Genomic DNA, 23,442 nt, shown 5'->3' on the forward strand with positions numbered 1-23,442 from the left:
TGAGCTCCTTCCTCATTTCATTTCATGAAAGGAAACTTGATTTGGACAAGGAAGGAGGCTGGGGGAGGGCAGAAACCCTAGCCTTCCCCCACCAGCACTGACCTCCCCAGCTGCCCTTCCCCTCCACTCTCAGAGGCAACAGCCAGGATCCAGGGTTTCGCTTTTTATTGACACAAACACAAAGGCAGCTTCGGTCATGGGGTGGGGTACACACAAGCAGAAGTCGCACTTCACACCGTTTAGGCCTCATTTAGACAATGAAGAGGCTGAACCCCTCCCCGCCACCTCCCATTGGCAATGGCTGGGCAAGAACCCTTCTTAATTCCAGCTCAGAGAGCAGAGGGAGCTACACCTGTGCCCTAGGAAATCCCCACTTTGGTTCCGGGGGCCCAGTTCCTAATCCGTGTCCCCCAACACCCCCGACGACATCTCCCTCACTCCATCTCCCCATCCGTGTAAACAAAGTTTGGGGATGAGTTTGAAAAGGTACCTCCCTGCTCTGAGAAGGCAGGGGGCAGGGGGCAGGGGGCCTCCCATGACTGCACGGGGATGTGCTTTACTTTTCACTTTGGTCCCAGAACAAGAAATAGACAGCATTGACTCCCAGGGCTCTGGCTGGTAAATGCCATCCTTATCTGCAAGGCTGAGAAAACTTCCCCACCTCTTCCTCCTCAACCACTGAGAGAGAAATGACAGCCCCAGAGAGAGACAGGACAGGACATGGCACAGGACCTAGGAGGCTAGGGGCTGCTCCTGCCCCTGACACTGGCACACTCACAGATTTTTGGGGGTGTTGTGGGACTGGGGAGCAGAAGAACCCCAGCTCCACCAGAACAAGGAAGGCACTGGGGAGTACAAGGGTGGAGAAGGAGGTGTGAGACAGGGACAGGGACCCCCCCACCCCATATACACAAGCACAGGTTTTCCATTGCTAAGGCACTGAGAACAAATCCAGAGAACTCAGTGAAGGAGGGGGGGCCTCTGTGTCCCTCCCACACAGTCGTAACCCAGGGGAGCAGGTGTGATTCCTGCCCTCGTTGTAAGAGGCAACCTGGGTTAAGAGTGGCAGGAAACCTGGAGGTGGAAGAAGCCCAATTGTGCTTAAGAAGTTGGGGGACAAGAAGATGAGGCCACCCAATGAGGCAAAGGAGTTCAGAGGTGGGCGCTGGTCGGCCCGGGTTGAAGGGACACTAGGGCAAAACAGGGACATGCTGGACTCACACAGATTGGCCCCATATCCTGAGCTGACATCTCATTTCTTTGGGGGAGGTAGTGGGGCAGGGGCAGGAGGGGAGATGAGGCAGAGGCGGAAGCACGTAGAACAGAACGGGAAGGGATTGGCTAGTCTTGGCACAAAAGCAGCACAGCAGGCCCAGGGAAAGGGTGGGGGCAGGAAGCAGCCGGTCTCCCTCTGTCCCTCCCTGTCCCCTTGGCGGGGCCCAGACATCCAAGTGGTCACTTCCCAACCTCTTCAGAGGGCAGGAAGGAGGGCGGGGGCAGCCCTGGCTAAAGAGAAAACACAGGGCAGGGGAGAGGTCATCACCACGGAGACCTTTGGGGGAGAGAGGGCAGAGCATTATGATAGAGGATGAAATTCGAGGATCTGGTGGCCAACATAACATGGCTTCCCAGCTCCTCTCTTCCCGAGGGTCTCCCAGCCCCCCATCCTAGTTCTCCTTCTCTGGCCCAGGCACCAGGAGGATTTTGCCCACATTCTTCTTCTCCTGCATCTGCTTCATGGCATCCACCACCTGAACAGGAAGACAAGACGCTGCTCCCAGTGCTCCAGAGAGTCAGCCGAAAGGAGGAGGCTCTCCTCCCCCAAGGAATCCTTCCCCCAGGACCCCAGCCTTTCAGGGTCCTGCCCAGGCCCTCCCTCACACTCACCTTCTCGAAGGGCCACACAGAGTCAATGTGAGGTTTGATGTGGCCCTGATTGTACAGAGCCAAGAGGCGGGTCACCACACCACTGACCAGCGCCACCTCATCATCCAGGTAGCCCAGGTGGAAGCCACACACAGCCCGGTTGGCCTGCAGCAGCTGCAGAGCTGACACGCTGAACTGATTCCACCATGTACGTGCCAGGGCCATCAGGTTCCGCTTGGGGCCCGTCATCAGGTTGGCCATTCCTGAGAGACAAGGAGACACAGCCTGTGAATCCGGGTGCCAGGCACAGCCCTGTGTCTGGACCCATGTTCGTCTGCCCCCTGTGGGCCCTTACAATTATCCACACTAGTGCCAGGAAGTGCCAGGAAAACCCACTGCCTGCAGGCTACCAGGCCCCAAAAGACTCCATCTAACTCAAAAATGGTTCCAATCTTTGTTTATTTTTATGTGAAATGGTTTTTTAAATTTTATTTGTCAATGACAGTTTACATTCAATATTATTTTGTGTTAGTTTCAGGTGTATGAAATGTTTTTTTAAATGGAAACGCAGTTGTCCCAGAAGCCAGGAGGGTAGAACAGAGGAAGGCAGACTGGGTGATTGTGCATCAAGAATAATGCCCAGCCCTAGCTGGTTTGGCTCAGTGGATAAAGCGGAGGCCTTCGGCCTGATAGGTCCCGGATTCAATACCAGTGAAGGCCACATGCCCACATTGTGGGCTCAATCCCCAGTGTGGAGCATGCAGGAGGCAGCCAATCAATGGTTCTCTCTCATCATTGATATTTCTATCTCTTTCTCCCTCTCCTTTCCTCTCTGAAATCAATAAAAATATATTTTTAAAAAAGAATAATCGCCCTAGCTGGTTTGGTTCAGTGGATAGGGCATTGGCCTGCAGACTGAGGGTCCTGGGTTCGATTTGGCCAAGGGCACATGCCCGGGTTGTGGGCTCGATCCCCAGTGGAGGGCATGCAGGAGGCAGCCAATCAATGATTCTCTCTCATCATTGATGTTTCTATCTCTCTCTCCCTCTCCCTTTCTCTCTGAAATCAATAAAAGTATATTTTAAATAAAGAATAATCCCCAAACAGGAGCACAGAAAGAACACAATTTACTGTGACTCACATGGAAGGTTGTGAAAGAAAATGACAACAGCTGCTCCCAGGAGGCAGCAATCTGAGTGCAACATCTCAGGGCCATCCTAACCCTGGCACTCTCTCTCCAGCTCCTGGGTCCCTGCCCCTTCTTCATTGAAAAGCCCTGGGCCCTATATCCCTTTCCATTCTGGCCCACTGACTTACCATAGGAGATCAATTTGCCCATGGGTTTGAGGAGGTTGTAGCCCTTAGCAGTATCGGCCCCACCCAGAGGGTCCATGACGATGTCCACGCCTGTCACAGAATAAGGGGGACCAGGAGCAGCGTTAGAATCCACCAATTTGGAGACCTCCCCTCTGTCCCATGCCATCCCATACCCTGACCCCACCTTTGGGGGAGATCTTCTTGATCTCATCCACGTAGTCAGTCGTGTGGTAGTCAATGGGATGTGTGACCCCGTTCTCCTTCAGTATTTCGTGCTTGCTGGCCGAGGCCGTTCCGAACACTGTCACATTCTCCACTGTTCGGCACAGCTGCAAGGCGGCTATACCCACACCCCCTGCAGCAAGACACCTTCATAAGTAGGGGATATAGAGTCACCCAGCCACCAGTCTCCATTCTTGCCTCTCAAGGACCAACCCCATCATCTTCATTTTGCCTGGGCTCAATCGGAGGCTTTCTGTGCTCATCTCATGCCCAATTTCTGTGACTGAGAATTGGGGGAAGGGTGGCTGGCAAGGAAGGGGTGCTGGGTCACAGCATGTTGCTATGGATAGCACACCAGGCTGGATCTGGTGCCTGAATGTTGCCACGGCAACAATACTGCAGAGGCCTTGGGCGCCATAGGCCAAGGCAGCCTGGTGTTACCATGGCAACAGTCCAGACATGCTACTGAGAAGGGGCCTAGGAGGAAATCTGGGTAAGGAGGGGGGATAAAGGAAAGGGGCCTGTTACCTGCAGCCATGTGTACCAAGACGCTGTGGCCAGGCCGTAGGTTGCCAAAGTCAAAGAGGACCATGTATGCTGTGATGTAATTAACCAGCAAGGCAGCAGCTTCCTCAAAGGTCATGGACTCAGGCATCAGAAAGGTCTGGGCTGAGAGCACAGTCACCTCCTCCTGCCACATGCCCGAGCGCATCAACACCATCACCCGATCCCCTACCTTGAAGAATGAAAGCAGAGCATGATTAAGTCACTCATTCATTCACTCATTGGCAATTTATGACCTTCTGTTATGTACAAGGCCCTCTTCCTGGTAATGAAGGAGCAGCGGTAGTTATGGTAATAATAATAATAATAATAATAATAATAATAATATCATTACAAACAATAAGAACTTACCTTTACCTTTACCCAAGGTCCAGGCTATATTGTAAGTGCTTTATATATAAACACTTAACTAATCCTTACACCAGCTCTTTAAGGTAGATACTATCCTTATCTCCATTTTACAGATATTAGACTTCACTATTGTGTAAGGTCCCTGATGCAAGAAGCTTACAGTTGGGGGCAGCATAAAGTATTGAAGAGATCAAACTGCTTCTGTTAAAAAAAACAAAAAAAAAACAGGATCCACTACTTATTGACCATGTGACATTGGACAAACAGAAAATTAACTTTTTTGAGCCCCAGTTTTCCTATCTGTAAATTAGGGAGTTGAGAGGATTAAATAACAAAAAATCATTTAGTCTTTTTTTTAGCCAAATGTTGGCCACATAGTAGACACTCAGTGGTGTTAAATAATAATAACAACAACAACAATAATGACAATAACAGTAACCAGGAGCGGAGGTGACCAAGTCTAGTAACTGAAGGAAGAGGGAGTATGTGATAAGGTCCATACCACAGTACAGGTGAAGATCTCTGAGCAGTTAGAGCTGGGTGTGGTTCCCTCAGGAGAAGTATCTGAGTCAGCACTGGGGGCCCAGGAACACTTTCACCCGGAGATGTGTGTGTGTTGCGGGGAGAGGTGACGGACAAGAAGAGCCACACAATCCCTCCCACGAGGAAAAGGTATTCTCCTAACTCTTAGGACCTGTAGGAGAGGCTGCTTTCAGCTTAGGGCAGGGGAAGGGAGCATTCTCAGGAGAAAGGAAGGCCCCTCCTCACTCTTTGAAGAGCATGGAGAGGGAGGTTCTGGGACAATCCGGGTCTGTCTTGGTCCCTGCCAGGAATGATGGGAATTCTGTATATTAACGAGGTTTGGGATCCATGAGGAAGGGGGATGGGACTCTCCCACACACACGTTTTCATGTCCTCAAGGCCCCACATTCCACTGAGGAGGAGGATTGAGGGCAGGCTAGGATCTTTCCCTTCAAGCACTGATCTGAGATGAGGTGTGGGGAATGACAGCATTCCACATCAAGACTCAGGATTAGCAGGCTCGGCAGTCACCCTGGAGGACTGGGAAAAACGCAGTGGTCGGTCTGGTTGGTGACCAGGCCCAGGTCTGGCCCAGAACAAGGCTGACCACTTACCCAGACTAATGCCCACCACTCAGCCCATCACAGAGCAGAGTCAGCCCTGGTATCAGGAGGCAGGGAGGGGGCCCTCCCCACAGAATCCAGCCTCTTACAATCAGATTCTTGCCCTGGACAGGATATCCTGTATTTACCAAGTGCAAAGTGTGGGGAGGGGAGGTGAGGTGGGTGGCCTTCAGCAGCAGCATGAACTACAACTCCCCCCCCTAAAAAAATTTTCCTCTTAGCACCCTCTCAAGAGTGGGATTATTTAAAAGTCAGTGGAAAGGGTGGGGCCAGAGCTGAATCCAGGCAGAAGCCCTTTAAAGAGGATATGTTTGTATGTACAAATAAATCCAAGAATTCCAGCTCTGGGATTTAGGACTGGCAGCTACAGCAAGAGAAAGGCTGCATCTGAGGGGCCTCTCTTGCGGGGGCCTGATTTGAAAAGAAACCCCTAAACAAATGACACGCAAAGGCTCACTCCAAGTCTCTCAAAAAGTTGGTCATTTGGAACTCTCCGGTGTCCAGGGTTGTGGGCAAGATTAATGATAAACAAAAAGGAGAAACAGACTGGCAGAGCTGGGCCAACCTGCTCCCGGTGCCACACCCCTCAACCCCAGTCCAAAAAAGCACCGCCAGGGGTTGGGAGGGTCCTCCATGAGGAAGGCTTAGGCAGGGTCTGCCAGCTGGGACATTCCCAAGGCCATCCACGGGGGTCGTGACCCGATGACTGAGTCACCGGAGGAGGAGGAGATATTGCAGTCACGGGAGTCAGAGTCCAAAACAAAGATCCAGAGACCTAATCTCAACTCCGTCCCCATATCTCCCCCACTCCCTGGCCCCCAACAAAATCAGACTGGCATTGTGGGGCCGGTGGAGGGGTGGTGGCAGGTTCCCTCTCTTCCAAAGGATGGGCGTGCCTCGTCTCTGGCCCTGTCCTGGGAGGGGCCGCCTCACACCCCCACAGACCACGGGGCTGCATGTGACTAGGGCTCTGGCACAGCCCTCTGCCGCCGCCCAACCCTGACTCCATAGCTGCTCAAGCTCACTTGAGGAACGAGGCACCAGTCGGGGTCACAAACCACCATTGCGGGGAGTGTTTGTTGGGCAGGGGTACAGGTGTGGTTTAACTGGGGATTGCGGGATAGCGGGGGGGGGGGGGGGAGAGGGAGGGGGGGATAATAAGGTCATTACGCGCATGCGCGTGGGCGCCTTATTGTTTCCCCCCACACACCCACCACCACCACCGCTGCTTCTGGGCGGCGGCCACCATTAAAAATGGTTGGGAAGAGGGGGATAACTCCGTCTCACCCCACCCCCAAATATAAATCCAGTTTTTCAGGAGCTTCAGAAGCCAGGCCCCTTTCCTGTCCTACGTCTTCCGCATATGCCCGTCTACCCAGGACCCTGCCAGTTTCCCCCGCGCTGCCACACCCCCGGAGCCCGCCCCTCCTGCCCGGCCACCTGCACATCCCGGCCCTGGGCTGGTCCGCTCACCTTGCGGTCGTTGACTCCCTCGCCCACTGCGACCACGACTCCCGCGCCCTCCATGCCCGGAGTGTAGGGCAGCGGCGGCGTCCGGTCGTAGATCCCCTGCCGGGCCATAACGTCCGCGAAGTTCAGCCCACAGGCCCGGACGCGCACCGTCAGCTGGCCGGGGCCGGGGGCCGGGGGAGCGGCCGGCCTGCTCTGCAGCTTCACCTTGTCGTAGCCGCCGAAGCCGGTCAGCACCAGGCAGCGCAGCGGCGGCGGCGAAGCGGCGGCGGCCCCCTCGGAGGCCGCGGGTGGCTGGGCGTCGCCCACGGCTTCGGCGGGCCCTGCCTCGGCCGCCGCCACCACGGTGGCCACCTCGGCTACCTCTCTCTCCGCGGACATGGCTGGGACTCCCGACGTGCGCGCACAGCTGGACTGAAGGGTGCACAGCTGGGGAGGGCGGGGCGCGCGTCCCGTGGAGCCGCGGCTGAGGACTCAGAGCAGAGGGGCGGGGCGCCGGCCCAGGGGCGGGGCTTCGCGCGCCCCCTTAAAGGGCCAAGGCCACAGTGCGGGGGCTGCGGGCGCCAGAAAACTGGAGACTGGAGCCTCTGCGGACTGACAGAGCGAGGGCGTTCTTGGGGTCATGCAGATAGCGATTTAATTTACTCTTGTATTCATAATGAACCTTACGCACGTTAAAATATATGTTAAGGAGCAGTCTGAAGGACGATCTCAAAATCTGAGCTGGCTTCACATTTGAAGAGCTAGCCACCTGTAGACCGGAACCCAACCAACTTATTCTTTAGACTCTGACTCTACACTTGTGTGACCCATTCCGTGTGGTCTATCAATGGCAAACTTGGAGCAGGGAGATGGAGCCTTAAAAACTTTCCATTTGATTTTGTTTATTAAAGCTCTGTGCTTCAATTTTCCCTTCTGTCAAATGGTGAAGATACTGCTTGATAAAGGGTAAAGATAAAGTTAAATCGAGTATCTTCGGTGTAAAGAGAGCTTTTCAAAAGCGAAAGATGTCATACAAAGACAAAACAGAAGCTCGATTATTGTTAGACTCCGGATCGAGCCTGAAATGACTTTAGAGTTTGTCTCTGGCTCCAGCAGGGCTGTCACTCTGGGCTCTTTGATCTGCCTCTTCTTCGCTCCCCATCCCTGTCTCCCCCAAGCATCCACCAGAGGACGCAGCTCCCCAAAAACTTTTCACCCTGCACTTGGCTGAAGAAACTCATTCTTGCCTCCAGCTAGTCCAGGCCCGCCATTAAGTCACCAAAGCCCCAGACTAGGCCACTGGGCCTACTGTGCTGCTTTTGTGTCAAGACTAGCCAATCCCGTCCCATTCTGTTCTACGTGCTTCCGCCTCTGCCTCATCTCCCCTCCTGCCCCTGCCCCACTACCTCCCCCAAAGAAATGAAATGTCAGCTCAGGATATGGGGCTGTGCCAGGAACCACTCCTTCTTGTCTACCCCTAGGTGTCCAGCCAGATGAGTAGCCAGAGAGCGCTGGTCAGTGGGTTTCCTGCTAAGCTCAAGCTGAGTGAGGAGGAGCTGCTGGACAAGGTGGAGCTCTTCTTTGGCAAGACCAAGAACGGGGGTGGAGATGTGGAGACTCGGGAACTGCTGCATGGGGGTGTCATGCTGGGCTTTGCTAAGGATGAAGGTAAGGGTCTCTCGGGGAGATTAGGGCAGATGCATCAGGCCCCAGAGGGGGAAAGCCCTTGACGCTAAAGGTCTACCCTTCCTGTCCCTGCAGTGGCCCAGAACCTGTGCCGGATTGGCCAGTTCACCGTGCCGTTGGGTGGGCAGAAGTTCCCTCTGAAAGTCTCTCCCTACATGAGTGGAGAGATCCAGAAGGCAGAGGTAAGTGGGGAGGTGGGGAATGGGGGCTGGCCAGGTCACCTGTCCTGCCCCTCTCATATTCCATGGGCCCTGCCTCCTCCACCCTCTGCCCCAGCCCCTGACTCCCATGAGCCTTTGCTCACCTCCAGACTCCTTCTGCAGATCAAGTCCCAGCCAGTGCCGCAGGCAGTGCTGGTGCTCAACATTCCCGATGTGCTGGATGGCCCCGAGCTGCAGGATGTGCTGCAGGTCCACTTCCAGAAGCCCACGCGTGGGGGAGGGGAGGTGGAGGCCCTGACGGTCGTGCCCCCAGGAGAGCAACGCCTGGCGGTCTTCACCACCGAGTCCAGCTAGGAGCCGGCCCTTCTCATCACCCCCCAGCCCTCTGCCAAGGTTCTCTAACTGGGCTGGGGTTGGGTGCATGCGGATGATCAAGATCATGCTAGTCACCCGAGGGCAGGACTCGGAGTTGTGAAACGCTGTCCCAGACAGTAAAAGTGCCTGCCTGGAGTGAGCTCCTTCCTCATTTCATTTCATGAAAGGAAACTTGATTTGGGCAAGGAAGGAGGCTGGGGGAGGGCAGAAACCCTAGCCTTCCCCCACCAGCACTGGCCTCCCCAGCTGACCTCCCCCTCCACTCTCAGAGGCAACAGCCAGGATCCAGGGTTTCGCTTTTTATTGACACAAACACAAAGGCAGCTTCGGTCATGGGGTGGGGTACACACAAGCAGAAGTCGCACTTCACACCGTTTAGGCCTCATTTAGACAATGAAGAGGCTGAACCCCTCCCCGCCACCTCCCATTGGCAATGGCTGGGCAAGAACCCTTCTTAATTCCAGCTCAGAGAGCAGAGGGAGCTACACCTGTGCCCTAGGAAATCCCCACTTTGGTTCCGGGGGCCCAGTTCCTAATGCGCCCCCCACCCCCACCATCTCCCTCACTCCATCTCCCCATCCGTGTAAACAAAGTTTGGGGATGAGTTTGAAAAGGTACCTCCCTGCTCTGAGAAGGCAGGGGGCAGGGGGCCTCCCATGACTGCACGGGGATGTGCTTTAATTTTTACTTTGGTCCCAGAACAAGAAATAGACAGCATTGACTCCCAGGGCTCTGGCTGGTAAATGCCATCCTTATCTGCAAGGCTGAGAAAACTTCCCCACCTCTTCCTCCTCAACCACTGAGAGAGAAATGACAGCCCCAGAGAGAGACAGGACATGGCACAGGACCTAGGAGGCTAGGGGCTGCTCCTGCCCCTGACACTGGCACACTCACAGATTTTTGGGGGTGTTGTGGGACTGGGGAGCAGAAGAACCCCAGCTCCACCAGAACAAGGAAGGCACTGGGGAGTACAAGGGTGGAGAAGGAGGTGTGAGACAGGGACAGGGACCCCCCCACCCCATATACACAAGCACAGGTTTTCCATTGCTAAGGCACTGAGAACAAATCCAGAGAACTCAGTGAAGGAGGGGGGGCCTCTGTGTCCCTCCCACAGAGTCGTAACCCAGGGGAGCAGGTGTGATTCCTGCCCTCGTTGTAAGAGGCAACCTGGGTTAAGAGTGGCAGGAAACCTGGAGGTGGAAGAAGCCCAATTGTGCTTAAGAAGTTGGGGGACAAGAAGATGAGACCACCCAATGAGGCAAAGGAGTTCAGAGGTGGGCGCTGGTCGGCCCGGGTTGAAGGGACACTAGGGCAAAACAGGGACATGCTGGACTCACACAGATTGGCCCCACATCCTGAGCTGACATCTCATTTCTTTGGGGGAGGTAGTGGGGCAGGGGCAGGAGGGGAGATGAGGCAGAGGCGGAAGCACGTAGAACAGAACGGGAAGGGATTGGCTAGTCTTGGCCGGTCTCCCTCTGTCCCTCCCTGTCCCCTTGGCGGGGCCCAGACATCCAAGTGGTCACTTCCCAACCTCTTCAGAGGGCAGGAAGGAGGGCGGGGGCAGCCCTGGCTAAAGAGAAAACACAGGGCAGGGGAGAGGTCATCACCACGGAGACCTTTGGGGGAGAGAGGGCAGAGCATTATGATAGAGGATGAAATTCGAGGATCTGGTGGCCAACATAACATGGCTTCCCAGCTCCTCTCTTCCCGAGGGTCTCCCAGCCCCCCATCCTAGTTCTCCTTCTCTGGCCCAGGCACCAGGAGGACTTTGCCTACATTCTTCTTCTCCTGCATCTGCCTCATGGCATCCATCACCTGAAAAGGAAGACAAGGGCCAAAACCAATTTGGCTCAGTGGATAGAGCGTCAGCCTGCTGACTGAAAGGTCCCAGGTTCGATTCCAGTCTAAGGGCATGTACCTTGGTTGCAGGCACATCCCCAGTAGGGGGTGTGCAGGAGGCAGCTGATCGATGTTTCTCTCTCATTGATGTTTCTAACTCTCTATCTCTCTCCCTTCCTCTCTGTAAAAATTCAATAAAATATATTTTTTAAAAAAGAAGACAAGGCACTGCTCCCAGTGCTCCAGAGAGTCAGCCGAAAGGAGGAGGCTCTCCTCCCCCAAGGAATCCTTCCCCCAGGACCCCAGCCTTTCAGGGTCCTGCCCAGGCCCTCCCTCACACTCACCTTCTCGAAGGGCCACACAGAGTCAATGTGAGGTTTGATGTGGCCCTGATTGTACAGAGCCACGAGGCGGGTCACCACACCATCAATCAGTTCCACCTCATCATGCAGGTAGCCCAGGTGGAAGCCACACACAGCCCGGTTGGCCTGCAGCAGCTGCAGAGCTGACACGCTGAACTGATTCCACCATGTACGTGCCAGGGCCATCAGGTTCCGCTTGGGGCCCGTCATCAGGTTGGCCATTCCTGAGAGACAAGGAGACATAGCCTGTGAATCCGGGTGCCAGGCACAGCCCTGTGTCTGGACCCATGTTCGTCTGCCCCCTGTGGGCCCTTACAATTATCCACACTAGTGCCAGGAAGTGCCAGGATAACCCACTGCCTGCAGGCTACCAGGCCCAAAAAGACTCCATCTAACTCAAAAATGGTTCCAATCTTTATTTGTTTATTTTTATGTGAAATAGTTTTTTTAAATTTTATTTGTCAATGACAGTTTACATTCAATATTATTTTGTGTTAGTTTCAGGTATATGAAATGGTTTTTTAAATGGAAATGCAGTTGTCCCAGAAGCCAGGAGGGTAGAACAGAGGAAGGCAAACTGGGTGATTGTGCATCAAGAATAATCCCCAGCTCTAGTTCCTTTGGCTCAGCAGATAAAGCAGAGGCCTGCGGCCTGATAGGTCCCGGGTTCGATACCGGTCAAGGCCACACAGCCAGGTTTTGGGCTCAGTCGCCACTGTGGAGCATGCAGGAGGCAGCCAATCAATGGTTCTCTCTCATCATTGATGTTTCTATCTCTCTCTCCCTCTCCTTTCCTCTCTGAAATCAATAAAAGTATATTTTAAATAAAGAATAATCCCCAAACAGGAGCACAGAAAGAACACAATTTACTGTGACTCACATGGAAGGTTGTGAAAGAAAATGACAACAGCTGCTCCCAGGAGGCAGCAATCTGAGTGCAACATCTCAGGGACATCCTAACCCTGGCACTCTCTCTCCAGCTCCTGGGTCCCTGCCCCTTCTTCATTGAAAAGCCCTGGGCCCTATATCCCTCTCCATTCTGGCCCACTGACTTACCATAGGAGATCAATTTGCCCATGGGTTTGAGGAGGTTGTAGCCCTTAGCAGTATCGGCCCCACCCAGAGGGTCCATGACGATGTCCACGCCTGTCACAGAATAAGGGGGACCAGGAGCAGCGTTAGAATCCACCAATTTGGCCGAAACCGGTTTGGCTCAGTGGATAGAGCGTCGGCCTGCAGACTGAAAGGTCCCAGGTTCAATTCCGGTCAAGGGCATGTACATTGGTTTCGGGCACATCCCCAGTAGGGGGTGTGCAAGAGGCAGCTGATCAGTGTTTCTATCTCTCTATCCCTCTCTCTTCCTCTCTGTAAAAAGTTAATAAAATATATTTTTTTAAAAAGAATCCACCAATTTGGAGACCTCCCCTCTGTCCCATGCCATCCCATACCCTGACCCCACCTTTGGGGGAGATCTTCTTGATCTCATCCACGTAGTCAGTCGTGTGGTAGTCAATGGGATGTGTGATCCCGTTCTCCTTCAGCATCTCGTGCTTGCGGGCCGAGGCCGTTCCGAACACTGTCACATTCTCCACTGTTCGGCACAGCTGCAAGGCGGCTATACCCACACCCCCTGCAGCAAGACACCTTCATAAGTAGGGGATATAGAGTCACCCAGCCACCAGTCTCCATTCTTGCCTCTCAAGGACCAACCCCATCATCTTCATTTTGCCTGGGCTCAATCGGAGGCTTTCTGCGCTCATCTCATGTCCAATTTCTGTGACTGAGAATTGGGGGAAGGGTAGCTGGCAAGGAAGGGGTGCTGGGTCACAGCATGTTGTTATGGATAGCACACCAGGCTGGATCTGGTGCCTGAATGTTGCCACGGCAACAATACTGCAGAGGCCTTGGGCGCCATAGGCCAAAGCAGCCTGGTGTTACCATGGCAACAGTCCAGACATGCTACTGAGAAGGGGCCTAGGAGGAAATCTGGGTAAGGAGGGGGGATAAAGGAAAGGGGCCTGTTACCTGCAGCCATGTGTACCAAGACGCTGTGGCCAGGCCGTAGGTTGCCAAAGTCAAAGAGGACCATGTATGCTGTGATGTAATTAACCAGCAAGGCAGCAGCTTCCTCAAAGGTCATGGACTCAGGCATCAGAAAGGTCTGGGTTGAGAGCACAGTCACCTCCTCCTGCCACATGCCTGAGGGGATCAACACCATCACCCGATCCCCTACCTTGAAGAATGAAAGCAGAGCATGATTAAGTCACTCATTCATTCACTCATTGGCAATTTATGACCTTCTGTTATGTACAAGGCCCTCTTCCTGGTAATGAAGGAGCAGCGGTAGTTATGGTAATCCTAATAATAGAGTGATATGCAAATTAACCGTCACTCCATGACAAAATGGCAGCCCCCATAGCCACAAGATGGTGGTGCCCAGTCCCCTCAGCCCTGCTGCTGGAGTGTTCGGCCTGTCCGCAGGAGTAGCAGGCTGGATCTGCCTCTGGAGGGGGCGGATCCAGCCTCCCGCTCCACTGCTGCTACAGTGTCTGGGTCTGTCAGCCCCACTGGGGTTGAGGGAGGAGGGACCAAACAGCGAGGCTTGATCCGCCCCCAGATACGGCAGACAGAGCCTGGACAGCAAGGCATGGAGGTTTCCTTAGTGTGGCAGCAGCAAGGAAGCCCCAGGCCCAGCAGACAGAGCCGGGACAGCAGGGCTTGGGGACTTCCTTAGCACGGTGGTGACAGGAGCACCCCCAGGCCCAGCAGTCAGAGCCCAGACAGCAGGGCATGGAGGCTTTGCTTGCAGGGAGATGGTCGGGGAAGCCCCAGGCCCGGCAGACAGAGCCCGGACAGCAGGGCTTGGGAACTTCCTTAGCGCAGTGCCAGCGGGGAAGACCCAGGCCCAGCAAACAGAGCCCAGACAGCAGGGTATGGAGGCTTTGCTTGCAGGGTGATGGCGGGGGAAGCCCCAGGCCCAGCAAACAGAGCCCGGACAGCAGGGCATGGAGGCTTCCTTAGTGTGGCAGTGGCGGGGAAGTCCCCAGACACGGCAGACAGAGCCCAGACAGCAGGGCTTGGCGGCTTCCTTAGCAAGGTGGCGGCAGGAACACCACCAGGCCCCACAGACAGAGCCAGGACAACAGGGCATGGGGGCTTCCTTAGTGTGTCGGTGTCGGCGAAGCCCCCAGGCCTGGCAGATAGAGCACACTGCAGGGCATTGGGCTTCTTTCGCATGGCACATGGCGGCGGCATGCAGAGAGCGGAGAGCAGGGCATGGGGGCTTCGTCGCCATGGCTGCAGCGAAACCTCCAGGCCCGCAGAGAGCAGAGAACCACAAGGAGTGGGCCTAAGCCATCAGTAGGACATCCCCTGAGAGCTCCTGGATTGTAGAGGGTGCAGGTTGGGCTGAGGGACCCCCGTGCACGAATTTCATGCACCGGGCCTCTAGCAATAATAATAATAATAATGTCATTATAAACAATAACAACTTAGCTTTACTGAGTGCTTCCCAAGGACCAGGCTATATTGTAAGTGCTTTATATATAAACACTTAACTAATCCTTACACCAGCTCTTTAAGGTAGATACTATCCTTATCTCCATTTTACAGATATTAGACTTCACTATTGTGTAAGGTCCCTGATGCAAGAAGCTTACAGTTGGGGGCAGCATAAAGTATTGAAGAGATCAAACTGCTTCTGTTAAAAAATACAGGCTCCACTACTTATTGACCATGTGCCATTGGGCAAACAGAAAATTAACTTTTTTGAGCCCCAGTTTTCCTATCTGTAAATTAGGGAGTTGTGAGGATTAAGTAACAAAAAATCATTTAGTCTTTTTTTCAGCCAAATGTTGGCCACATAGTAGACACTCAGTGGTGTTAACTAATAATAACAACAACAACAATAATGACAATAACAGTAACCAGGAGGGGAGGTGACCAAGTCCAGTAACTGAAGGAAGAGGGAGTATGTGATAAGGTCCATACCACAGGTGAAGATCTCTGACCAGGGTGTGGTTCCCTCAGGAGAAGTATCTGAGTCAGCACTGGGGCCCAGGAACACTTTCACCCGGAGATGTGTGTGTTGCGGGGAGAGGTGACAGACAAGAAGAGCCACACAGCCCACCGGAACCATTTTGGCTCAGTGGATAGAGCGTTGGCCTGCAGACTGAAAGGTCCCAGGTTCAATTCTGGTCAAGGGCATGTACCTTGGTTGCAGGCACATCCCCAGTAGGAGGTGTGCAGGAGGCAGCTGATGGATGTTTCTCTCTCATCGATGTTTCTAACTCTCTATCCCTCTCCCTTCCTCTCTGTAAAAAATCAATAAAATATATTTTAAAAAGTTTTAAAAAATAAAAAAAAGAAGAGCCACACAATCCCTCCCACGAGGAAAAGGTATTCTCCTAACTCTTAGGCACCTGTAGGAGAGGCTGCTTTCAGCTTAGGGCAGGGGAAGGGAGCATTCTCAGGAGAAAGGAAGGCCCCTCCTCACTCTTTGAAGAGCATGGAGAGGGAGGTTCTGGGACAATCCGGGTCTGTCTTGGTCCCTGCCAGGAATGATGGGAATTCTGTATATTAACGAGGTTTGGGATCCATGAGGAAGGGGGATGGGACTCTCCCACACACACTTTTTCATGTCCTCAAGGCCCCACATTCCACTGAGGAGGAGGATTGAGGGCAGGCTAGGATCTTTCCCTTCAAGCACTGATCTGAGATGAGGTGTGGGGAATGACAGCATTCCACATCAAGACTCAGGATTAGCAGGCTCGGCAGTCACCCTGGAGGACTGGGAAAAACGCAGTGGTCGGTCTGGTTGGTGACCAGGCCCAGGTCTGGCCCAGAACAAGGCTGACCACTTACCCAGACTAATGCCCACCACTCAGCCCATCACAGAGCAGAGTCAGCCCTGATATCAGGAGGCAGGGAGGGGGCCCTCCCCACAGAATCCAGCCTCTTACAATCAGATTCTTGCCCTGGACAGGATATCCTGTATTTACCAAGTGCAAAGTGTGGGGAGGGGAGGATAGGTGGGTGGCCTTCAGCAGCAGCATGAACTACAACTCCCCTCAGTAAAAAAAATTTTCCTCTTAGCACCCTCTCAAGAGTGGGATTATTTAAAAGTCAGTGGAAAGGGTGGGTCCAGAGCTGAATCCAGGAAGAAGCCCTTTATTTTATTTTATTTTTTTTAAATATATTTTATTGATTTTTCACAGAGAGTAAGGAAGAGGGATAGAGAGCTAGAAACATCGATGAGAGAAACATCGACCAGCTGCCTCCTGCACACCCCCTACCGGGGATGTGCCCGCAACCAATGTACATGCCCTTGACTGGAATCGAACCTGGGACCCCTCAGTCCGCAGGCCGACGCTCTATCCACTGAGCCAAACCGGTTTCAGCTGAATCCAGGAAGAAGCCCTTTAAAGAGGATATGTTTGCATGTACAAATAAATCCAAGAATTCCAGCTCTGGGATTTAGGACCAGCAGCTCCAGCAAGAGAAAGGCTGCATTTGAGGGGCCTGATTTGAAAAGAAACCCCTAAACAAATGACACGCAAAGGCTCACTCCAAGTCTCTCAAAAAGTTGATCATTTGGAACTCTCCGGTGTCCAGGGTTGTGGGCAAGATTAATGATAAACAAAAAGGAGAAAAAGACCTGCAGAGTTGGGCCAACCTGCTCCCGCTGCCACACCCCTCAACCCCAGTCCAAAAAAGCACCGCCAGGGGTTGGGAGGGTCCTCCACCAGGAAGGCTTAGGCAGGGTCTGCCCACGGGGGTCGTGACCCGATGGCTGAGTCACCGGAGGAGGAGGAGATATTGCAGTCACAGGAGACAAAGTCCAAAACAAAGATCCAGAGACCTAATCTCAACTCCGTCCCCATATCTCCCCACTCCCTGGCCCCCAACAAAATCAGACTGGCATTGTGGGGCCGGTGGAGGGGTGGTGGCAGGTTCCCTCTCTTCCATAGGGTGGGCGTGCCTGTCTCTGGCCCTGTCCTGGGAGGGACCACCTCACACCCCCACAGAACACGGGGCTCCTGCCACAGCCCTCTGCTGCCGCCCAACCCTGACTCCATAGCTCCTCAAGCTCACTTGAGGAACGAGGCGGCAATTGGGGTCACAAACCACCATTAGGTGGGCAGTGTTTGTTGGACAGGGGTACAGGTGTGGTTTAACTGGGGATTGCGGGATGCGGGGGGGGGGGGGCGGGAAGGGACGGGCGTAATAAGGTCATTCCTTGCATGCGCGTGGGCGCCTTCTTCTTTCCCCCCACACACCCACCACCACCACCGCTGCTCCTGGGCGACGGACGGCCACCATTAAAAATGGTTGGGAATATAAATCCAGTTTTTCAGGAGCTTCAGAAGCCAGGCCCCTTTCCTGTCCTACGTCTTCCGCATATGCCCGTCTACCCAGGACCCTGCCAGTTTCCCCCGCGCTGCCACACCCCCGGAGCCCGCCCCTCCTGCACATCCCGGCCACCTGCACATCCCGGCCCTGGGCTGGTCCGCTCACCTTGCGGTCGTTGACTCCCTCGCCCACTGCGACCACGACTCCCGCGCCCTCCATGCCCGGAGTGTAGGGCAGCGGCGGCGTCCGGTCGTAGATTCCTTGCTGGGCCATAACGTCCGCGAAGTTCAGCCCACAGGCCCGGACCCGCAGCGTCAGCTGGCCGGGGCCGGGGGCCGGGGGAGCGGCCGGCCTGCTCTTCAGCTTCATCTTGTCGTGGCAGCCGAAGCCGGTGAGCACCAGGCTGCGCAGCTGGTGGGCGTCGCCCACGGCTTCGGTGGCCACCTCGGCTACCTCTCTCTCCGCGGACATGGCTGGGACTCCCGACGTGCGCGCACAGCTGGACTGAAGGGTGCACAGCTGGGGAGGGCGGGGCGCGCGTCCCGTGGAGCCGCGGCTGAGGACTCAGAGCAGAGGGGCGGGGCGCCGGCCCAGGGGCGGGGCTTCGCGCGCCCCCTTAAAGGGCCAAGGCCACAGTGCGGGGGCTGCGGGCGCCAGAAAACTGGAGACTGGATCCTCTGCGGACAGACAGAGCGAGGGCGTTCTTGGGGTCATGCAGATAGCGATTTAATTTACTCGTGTATTCACAATGAACCTTACGCACTTTAAAATATATGTTAAGGAGCAGCCTGAAGGACGATCTCAAAATCTGAGCTGGCTTCACATTTGAAGAGCTAGCCACCTGTAGACCGGAACCCAACCAACTTATTCTTTAGACTCTGACTCTACACTTGTGTGACCCATTCCGTGTGGTCTATCAATGGCAAACTTGGAGCAGGGAGATGGAGTCTTAAAAACTTTCCATTTGATTTTGTTTATTAAAGCTCTGTGCTTCAATTTTCCCATCTGTCAAATGGTGAAGATACTGCTTGATAAAGGGTAAAGATAAAGTTAAATCGAGTATCTTCGGTGTAAAGAGAGCTTTTCAAAAGCGAAAGATGTCATACAAAGACAACACAGAAGCTCGATTATTGTTAGACTCCGGATCGAGCCTGAAATGACTTTAGTTTGTCTCTGGCTCCAGCAGGGCTGTCACTCTGGGCTCTTTGATCTGCCTCTTCTTCGCTCCCCATCCCTGTCTCCCCCAAGCATCCACCAGAGGACGCAGCTCCCCAAAAACTTTTCACCCTGCGCTTGGCTGAAGAAACTCATTCTTGCCTCCAGCTCGTCCAGGCCCGCCTTTAAGTCACCAAAGCCCCAGACTAGGCCACTCGTTGCCATGGGGACAGAAAGCCATGACGTCACCATTTTCCTGGTGGGGGTGTCGGAGTCCATACCCTCCTAACCCCAAGACTCCCTGCCGGGACCCGAGCATAGAGGAGGGAGACCGAACCCTAAAGGCTTCTCTCCTCCCCACCACCTCGAGCCTCCGGTTCAGGAAGTGGATGGTTGCCCCCGCGCGTGTCCGCAGTAGCACCCCGGCGTGCACGCGTGGGCACGCAAAAGGCCCGAGCCTCGTGCGTGTGCTGATCCCACCACGCCCCGCCCGCCCCCACCCCCAAGAAAGTCAGATCAGTCAAAAAGCCCGGATCGGCCCGCCCCAAACCGCGCGCGCTAGAACTCTGCTTTCTCTCCCGGTTTCCCGGGGTCCCGCCTAGCTCCCCTGGGCCCCGCCTCCCGGCTGCGGGGGCCGGAGGCAGGAGGCGGGGCCGGGGGCGCGGCCGCCGGGCTGGGGGCGGGGCAGAGGGGGGGGCCGCGGCCCCGGCTGGGGGCTCGGCGCGGGCCCGCGAGATGCCGGTGTCGGCGGCCCGAGCGGCTGCAGCTGCAGCGGCGGGGGAGGCGGCAGCGGGGCCCGGGAGGGGGGCTCCGCGGGGTGCCGGCGTGTAGCCGGGACCATGGAGGGGCAGAGCGGCCGCTGCAAGATCGTGGTGGTGGGGGACGCGGAGTGCGGCAAGACGGCGCTGCTGCAGGTGTTCGCCAAGGACGCCTACCCCGGGGTGAGGGACCGGTGTCTTGGGAGCGGGGAGCTGAGGTCGCGGGGGTGGGGGACTGGAGCCCGGGGGACGCGCAGAAATGGGTACTGGGGTTACCAGGGACGAGAGAGAGGCATGGAGGACGGGGGTTGGGGGGGGGGGGCGGGTGGTGGTGGTGTTGGGAGCTCTGGAAGGACTGCAGAGGATTGGGGTGGGAGGAACTGGGGATCAGGATGAGATGATTGGGGTTTGGGGGAAGCAAAGGATCTCGGAAGGGGTATTAGGGGATGGCGGGGGTCCTGGGCATCGGAGAGGGGGCGAACTGGGGGCTGCAAGGGCTGGGGAGGGGGCGTCTGGAAGCCTAGCAGAGATTCCCCTTTGCCCCACACCAAACCAACTTGTGTGCCCGGGCTGGGCTGGCCAGGGTGTGGGAGTAAGGAGGGCATTTGTCTGGGGTGAGGGCTGGAGGATCACATCCTGACCCACCCGTGTCTGCAGAGTTATGTCCCCACCGTGTTTGAGAACTACACCGCCAGCTTTGAGATAGACAAGCGCCGCATCGAGCTCAACATGTGGGACACTTCAGGTAGCCACCTCCCCGGGGTCACCCTGACTTCCAGGCCCCCCACCCTGGCCCCTTCCTCAGCTAGACAGACCTTTAGGCTTCAGCTCAGCCCATCCACCTAATTCTAGCAGGAAGGAAACGCAACCATCTGCTTAAAGCCAGAGAAACTGAGGCAGAGCTTGCTGACATAGATAGAAACCATGCCCTGAAGGAGAAAAGCCCAGTATCCTATCCCCTCCGCTGGGTTCTGCCTCTCTGGGAAAGTTGAGAAGCAATGTTTTTCATTTGGGAACATGTTTTTTTTTTTAGGAGGTTGTACTGGATTTAGGAAAGACATTTAGATTTTCTTTGGGTATGGGGACGACGTCTCTAGACTGAGCTATAGAAATCTGAGATCAAGTCCCAAGAGGATGGGAGAGCTCCCTCCCTTCTCCAAAAAGGAGGAGGGTTTTATTTTTACCCTGGTCCCCTGGAGGTCATTAGATGTCTGTCAGAGCCCAGAAAGCACACGCAAAATTTTATGAGAATGTGGAGAGATTTTGTGAGCTTCTCAGACTCTGAAAAGATTAAGAATGCTTACTTTTTTAGAGAAACCCCTGGGGAAGTGGGGAGCTGTTTTCTGCCATCTAACCTCCCCTCTGCCTGTCCCCGCCTTGGAGAAACATAGACTCCTGGATGGCTATTAATAACTGCTCTTTTCCTTTCCCTGATCCCAGCATCAGGCCTCCCCTTCCCCTCCAGGCCTTCCGCCCACTCAGTACCCTTACCTGCCCTCTCCCCTCTGTCTTCTCTCAGGTTCCTCTTACTATGATAACGTCCGGCCCCTCGCCTATCCTGATTCGGACGCTGTGCTCATCTGCTTCGACATTAGCCGACCAGAAACACTGGACAGTGTCCTCAAGAAGGTGGGAGCCTGGGGAAGCAGGAAGTTAGACGGAGGGGGACCAGGAACCACGGTTCTGATACAGCAGGAGCCATCAGCTGGAGAGCGTGTGAAGCTCTCATCCTCCCAACCCCCCTTCCCTAGAAATCAATCCTCAGAGCTGGGTAGGGCATCTGGGGGTGATGGGGGAGAGCAGGGAGAGCTACCCAAGAGATTCCGTAGCCACCCTCCCCATCTCCTTGGGCGTGGGAACCCCAGATGGACTGGATGGGAAGGCTGCTCTCCGAGCTCAGGAAAGCCCTGTGGTCTCCGCTCCAGGCCCCTATTTCCATGAGAAAAGCCTATGGTGAAAGGCCAGAAGTCAGCTAAGGCAGCCCCAGTTCCCAGGTGGGGGAGGGGAGGGCTGGGTCGGTCTGTTCCCACACACAAACTTAGGATAGGGGGTCAGAATGGGAAGGCTCCAGGCTGGCAGAAGCTACATGGCCCCCGAGTTAGACGCAGGGCACAGACCCTAGGGCCCCACCTCCGCCCTCTCCTCCCTCCCCTTCTCCCACACCCCATCCCTGCTTTCAGCCCAAGCCCACCATCCCCACCTCCTTGCTCACACAGGAGCGTCCAGAGGGGTGTCGGTTTCTGATGCTGTGATAAAGGGGGGGCCTCCTGGTGGGGAGCATGGCTCACCATGTGCCTTCTTCTACCCTCCACAACTCTTATTTTCTTTCCCCAAATAGTGGCAAGGGGAGACTCAGGAGTTTTGTCCCAATGCCAAGGTTGTGCTGGTTGGCTGTAAACTGGACATGCGGACCGACCTGGCCACACTGAGGGAGCTGTCCAAGCAGAGGCTTATCCCCGTTACACATGAGCAGGTGGGACTCTTGACCTTTGACCTCACCCCAGCCTAGATCTCCCATTTCTGACCCCCTCAAGTCTCTGATTTGAAAACACCCTATTTTGTTCATCCCTTGTCCTGGCATCTAACCTCTGGCCTGATCCCTTGACCTCCTCCCCTCCCCCAGCCCTCTGCCTCCCTGCCCCGTGCTGAAATGCATAACTTCCTTCATACACGCCATCCTTCCAGGGCACCGTGCTGGCCAAGCAGGTGGGGGCCGTGTCCTACGTGGAGTGCTCCTCCCGGTCCTCTGAGCGCAGCGTCAGGGACGTCTTCCACGTGGCCACAGTGGCCTCCCTGGGCCGTGGCCATAGGCAGCTGCGCCGAACTGACTCACGCCGGGGACTGCAGCGATCCACGCAGCTGGCAGGAAGGCCAGACCGGGGGAATGGGAATGAAGGCGAGATACACAAGGATCGAGCCAAGAGTTGCAACCTCATGTGAGGAGCCGGGGAGGGGCAGCGTGTCAGGAGGGGTGGTGAAGGGCACAATGGTTCCCCTGCCTGCACCCTGGCTTCCTGACCCCCTGACTGGCTGGAACTTCAGGGCCGGTTGAGTGAGCAATTCTCCTGGGCCAGGGACCTGGAGGCAGAGGGTACCATCATTCCCCACACCCTCATCCCCCTCCTCTCCACAGGAAGTTGAGGGAGCTAGCAGAGCAGGCATCTGGGTCAGGAGCTGGGACGGGGCAGGGGGCTTAGGGAAGCTGGCATCGAGCAGTGACCTTGGTTGAGTCTGGGTAGATGAGGAGTGCCTTCCCTCCCTGCCCCCAGCGCCCAGATCCTGGTCCTGGCTTCCTTCCCGAAGGAAAGTGTCCATTCCATGAACTTCCCTTTTCCTCTCCTCTCACTTCTACAGCTGTGCTCACTTACCCTAACCTCCAGGCAACATGCACTAAATTAAAAAGCAAGTTAAGAAGCCCTTCCCCCCATATACCCACCAGTCCTAGCTCCCCCCTCTCTTCCCCAGCAGTCCCCAAATAAAGCCCATGTCCATGGAAAACGGCTGTGGCTTTAGTTTTGTTGCTTTCTAACTACCAGTCTACCAATCTCCAGTAGCAGGAGGGAAAGTTAGACTTCAGGAAGAAGCAGAGGAAGTCATGGGTTGGATCAGCAGTGTCCTTTAGGAGCCAGAGGTGGGGAAGTGAGGTGTCTTGGGAATATTCACCTCAGTTAATGAGCCAAACAACCCTAAAGCCATTAGGGGGGTTTAAAGTGGACTGATGTGCAATTCATTCCTCAATCCAGCTGGGGCCCCCCGCTTGAGTGGGAGGGGTCCAGCTGAGGTGGTCCAGGCCCTTTGCTCACCATCTCCATAGGCCCCCACCTTGGGATCTGCT

At 55.1% G+C, this 23,442-nt stretch overlaps 3 protein-coding genes and 1 long non-coding RNA gene across 5 annotated transcripts; 2 read left to right on the top strand and 2 right to left on the bottom strand.

The window, feature by feature from the left end:
• Positions 1–150: 150 nt before the first annotated feature.
• On the bottom strand, positions 151–7,386 carry LOC103293227 (synaptic vesicle membrane protein VAT-1 homolog). Its single transcript, XM_054709786.1, has 6 exons — positions 6,939–7,386; positions 3,934–4,141; positions 3,368–3,538; positions 3,184–3,273; positions 1,888–2,129; positions 151–1,751 (listed from the first exon to the last, which is right to left on the bottom strand). The coding sequence occupies exons 1-6, from the start codon at positions 7,314–7,316 to the stop codon at positions 1,668–1,670; spliced, it is 1,173 nt and encodes a 390-aa protein (XP_054565761.1). The 5' UTR covers positions 7,317–7,386; the 3' UTR covers positions 151–1,667.
• LOC129147477 (uncharacterized) lies at positions 6,445–8,739 on the top strand. Its single transcript, XR_008554834.1, has 3 exons — positions 6,445–6,560; positions 8,399–8,485; positions 8,679–8,739. It is a non-coding gene; the product is annotated as an uncharacterized LOC129147477 (long non-coding RNA).
• A 686-nt stretch (positions 8,740–9,425) lies between these two features.
• LOC129147476 (synaptic vesicle membrane protein VAT-1 homolog) lies at positions 9,426–18,237 on the bottom strand. Its single transcript, XM_054709787.1, has 6 exons — positions 17,860–18,237; positions 13,369–13,576; positions 12,803–12,973; positions 12,400–12,489; positions 11,326–11,567; positions 9,426–10,957 (listed from the first exon to the last, which is right to left on the bottom strand). Exons 1-6 carry the CDS (start codon positions 18,163–18,165, stop codon positions 10,874–10,876), a joined length of 1,101 nt encoding a protein of 366 aa, XP_054565762.1. The 5' UTR covers positions 18,166–18,237; the 3' UTR covers positions 9,426–10,873.
• A 1,365-nt stretch (positions 18,238–19,602) lies between these two features.
• On the top strand, positions 19,603–23,093 carry RND2 (Rho family GTPase 2). Of its 2 annotated transcripts, XM_054709788.1 has the most exons (6): positions 19,603–19,790; positions 20,265–20,352; positions 21,127–21,236; positions 21,946–22,080; positions 22,293–22,543; positions 22,962–23,093. In XM_054709788.1, exons 1-6 carry the CDS (start codon positions 19,689–19,691, stop codon positions 22,978–22,980), a joined length of 705 nt encoding a protein of 234 aa, XP_054565763.1. In that variant the 5' UTR covers positions 19,603–19,688; the 3' UTR covers positions 22,981–23,093. The 2 variants fall into 2 exon arrangements, with proteins under 2 accessions (XP_054565763.1, XP_008147535.1); XM_008149313.3 differs by having other exon boundaries at positions 22,293–23,093.
• The last annotated feature ends 349 nt before the right edge of the window (positions 23,094–23,442 follow it).

This window comes from Eptesicus fuscus, chromosome 20 (genome assembly GCF_027574615.1).
Source record: "Eptesicus fuscus isolate TK198812 chromosome 20, DD_ASM_mEF_20220401, whole genome shotgun sequence".
Taxonomy (NCBI): domain Eukaryota; kingdom Metazoa; phylum Chordata; class Mammalia; order Chiroptera; family Vespertilionidae; genus Eptesicus; species Eptesicus fuscus.

What these genes read in the sequence shown, in the direction of transcription:
- LOC129147476 (XM_054709787.1), bottom strand. Translation starts at nt 18,165, where the DNA reads ATGTCCGCGGAGAGAGAGGTAGCCGAGGTGGCCACCGAAGCCGTGGGC. An exon ending in CTTGGTACACATGGCTGCAG is followed by an intron (nt 12,974 to 13,368) that starts GTAACAGGCCCC and finishes GTCTTGCTGCAG; the next exon opens with GGGGTGTGGGTATAGCCGCC. An exon ending in GGGCAAATTGATCTCCTATG is followed by an intron (nt 11,568 to 12,399) that starts GTAAGTCAGTGG and finishes CTTGTCTCTCAG; the next exon opens with GAATGGCCAACCTGATGACG.
- LOC103293227 (XM_054709786.1), bottom strand. Translation starts at nt 7,316, where the DNA reads ATGTCCGCGGAGAGAGAGGTAGCCGAGGTGGCCACCGTGGTGGCGGCG. An exon ending in AGGGAGTCAACGACCGCAAG is followed by an intron (nt 4,142 to 6,938) that starts GTGAGCGGACCA and finishes TCATTCTTCAAG; the next exon opens with GTAGGGGATCGGGTGATGGT. An exon ending in GGGCAAATTGATCTCCTATG is followed by an intron (nt 2,130 to 3,183) that starts GTAAGTCAGTGG and finishes CTTGTCTCTCAG; the next exon opens with GAATGGCCAACCTGATGACG.
- RND2 (XM_054709788.1), top strand. Translation starts at nt 19,689, where the DNA reads ATGGAGGGGCAGAGCGGCCGCTGCAAGATCGTGGTGGTGGGGGACGCG. An exon ending in CCAAGGACGCCTACCCCGGG is followed by an intron (nt 19,791 to 20,264) that starts GTGAGGGACCGG and finishes CCGTGTCTGCAG; the next exon opens with AGTTATGTCCCCACCGTGTT. An exon ending in TCCCCGTTACACATGAGCAG is followed by an intron (nt 22,081 to 22,292) that starts GTGGGACTCTTG and finishes CCATCCTTCCAG; the next exon opens with GGCACCGTGCTGGCCAAGCA.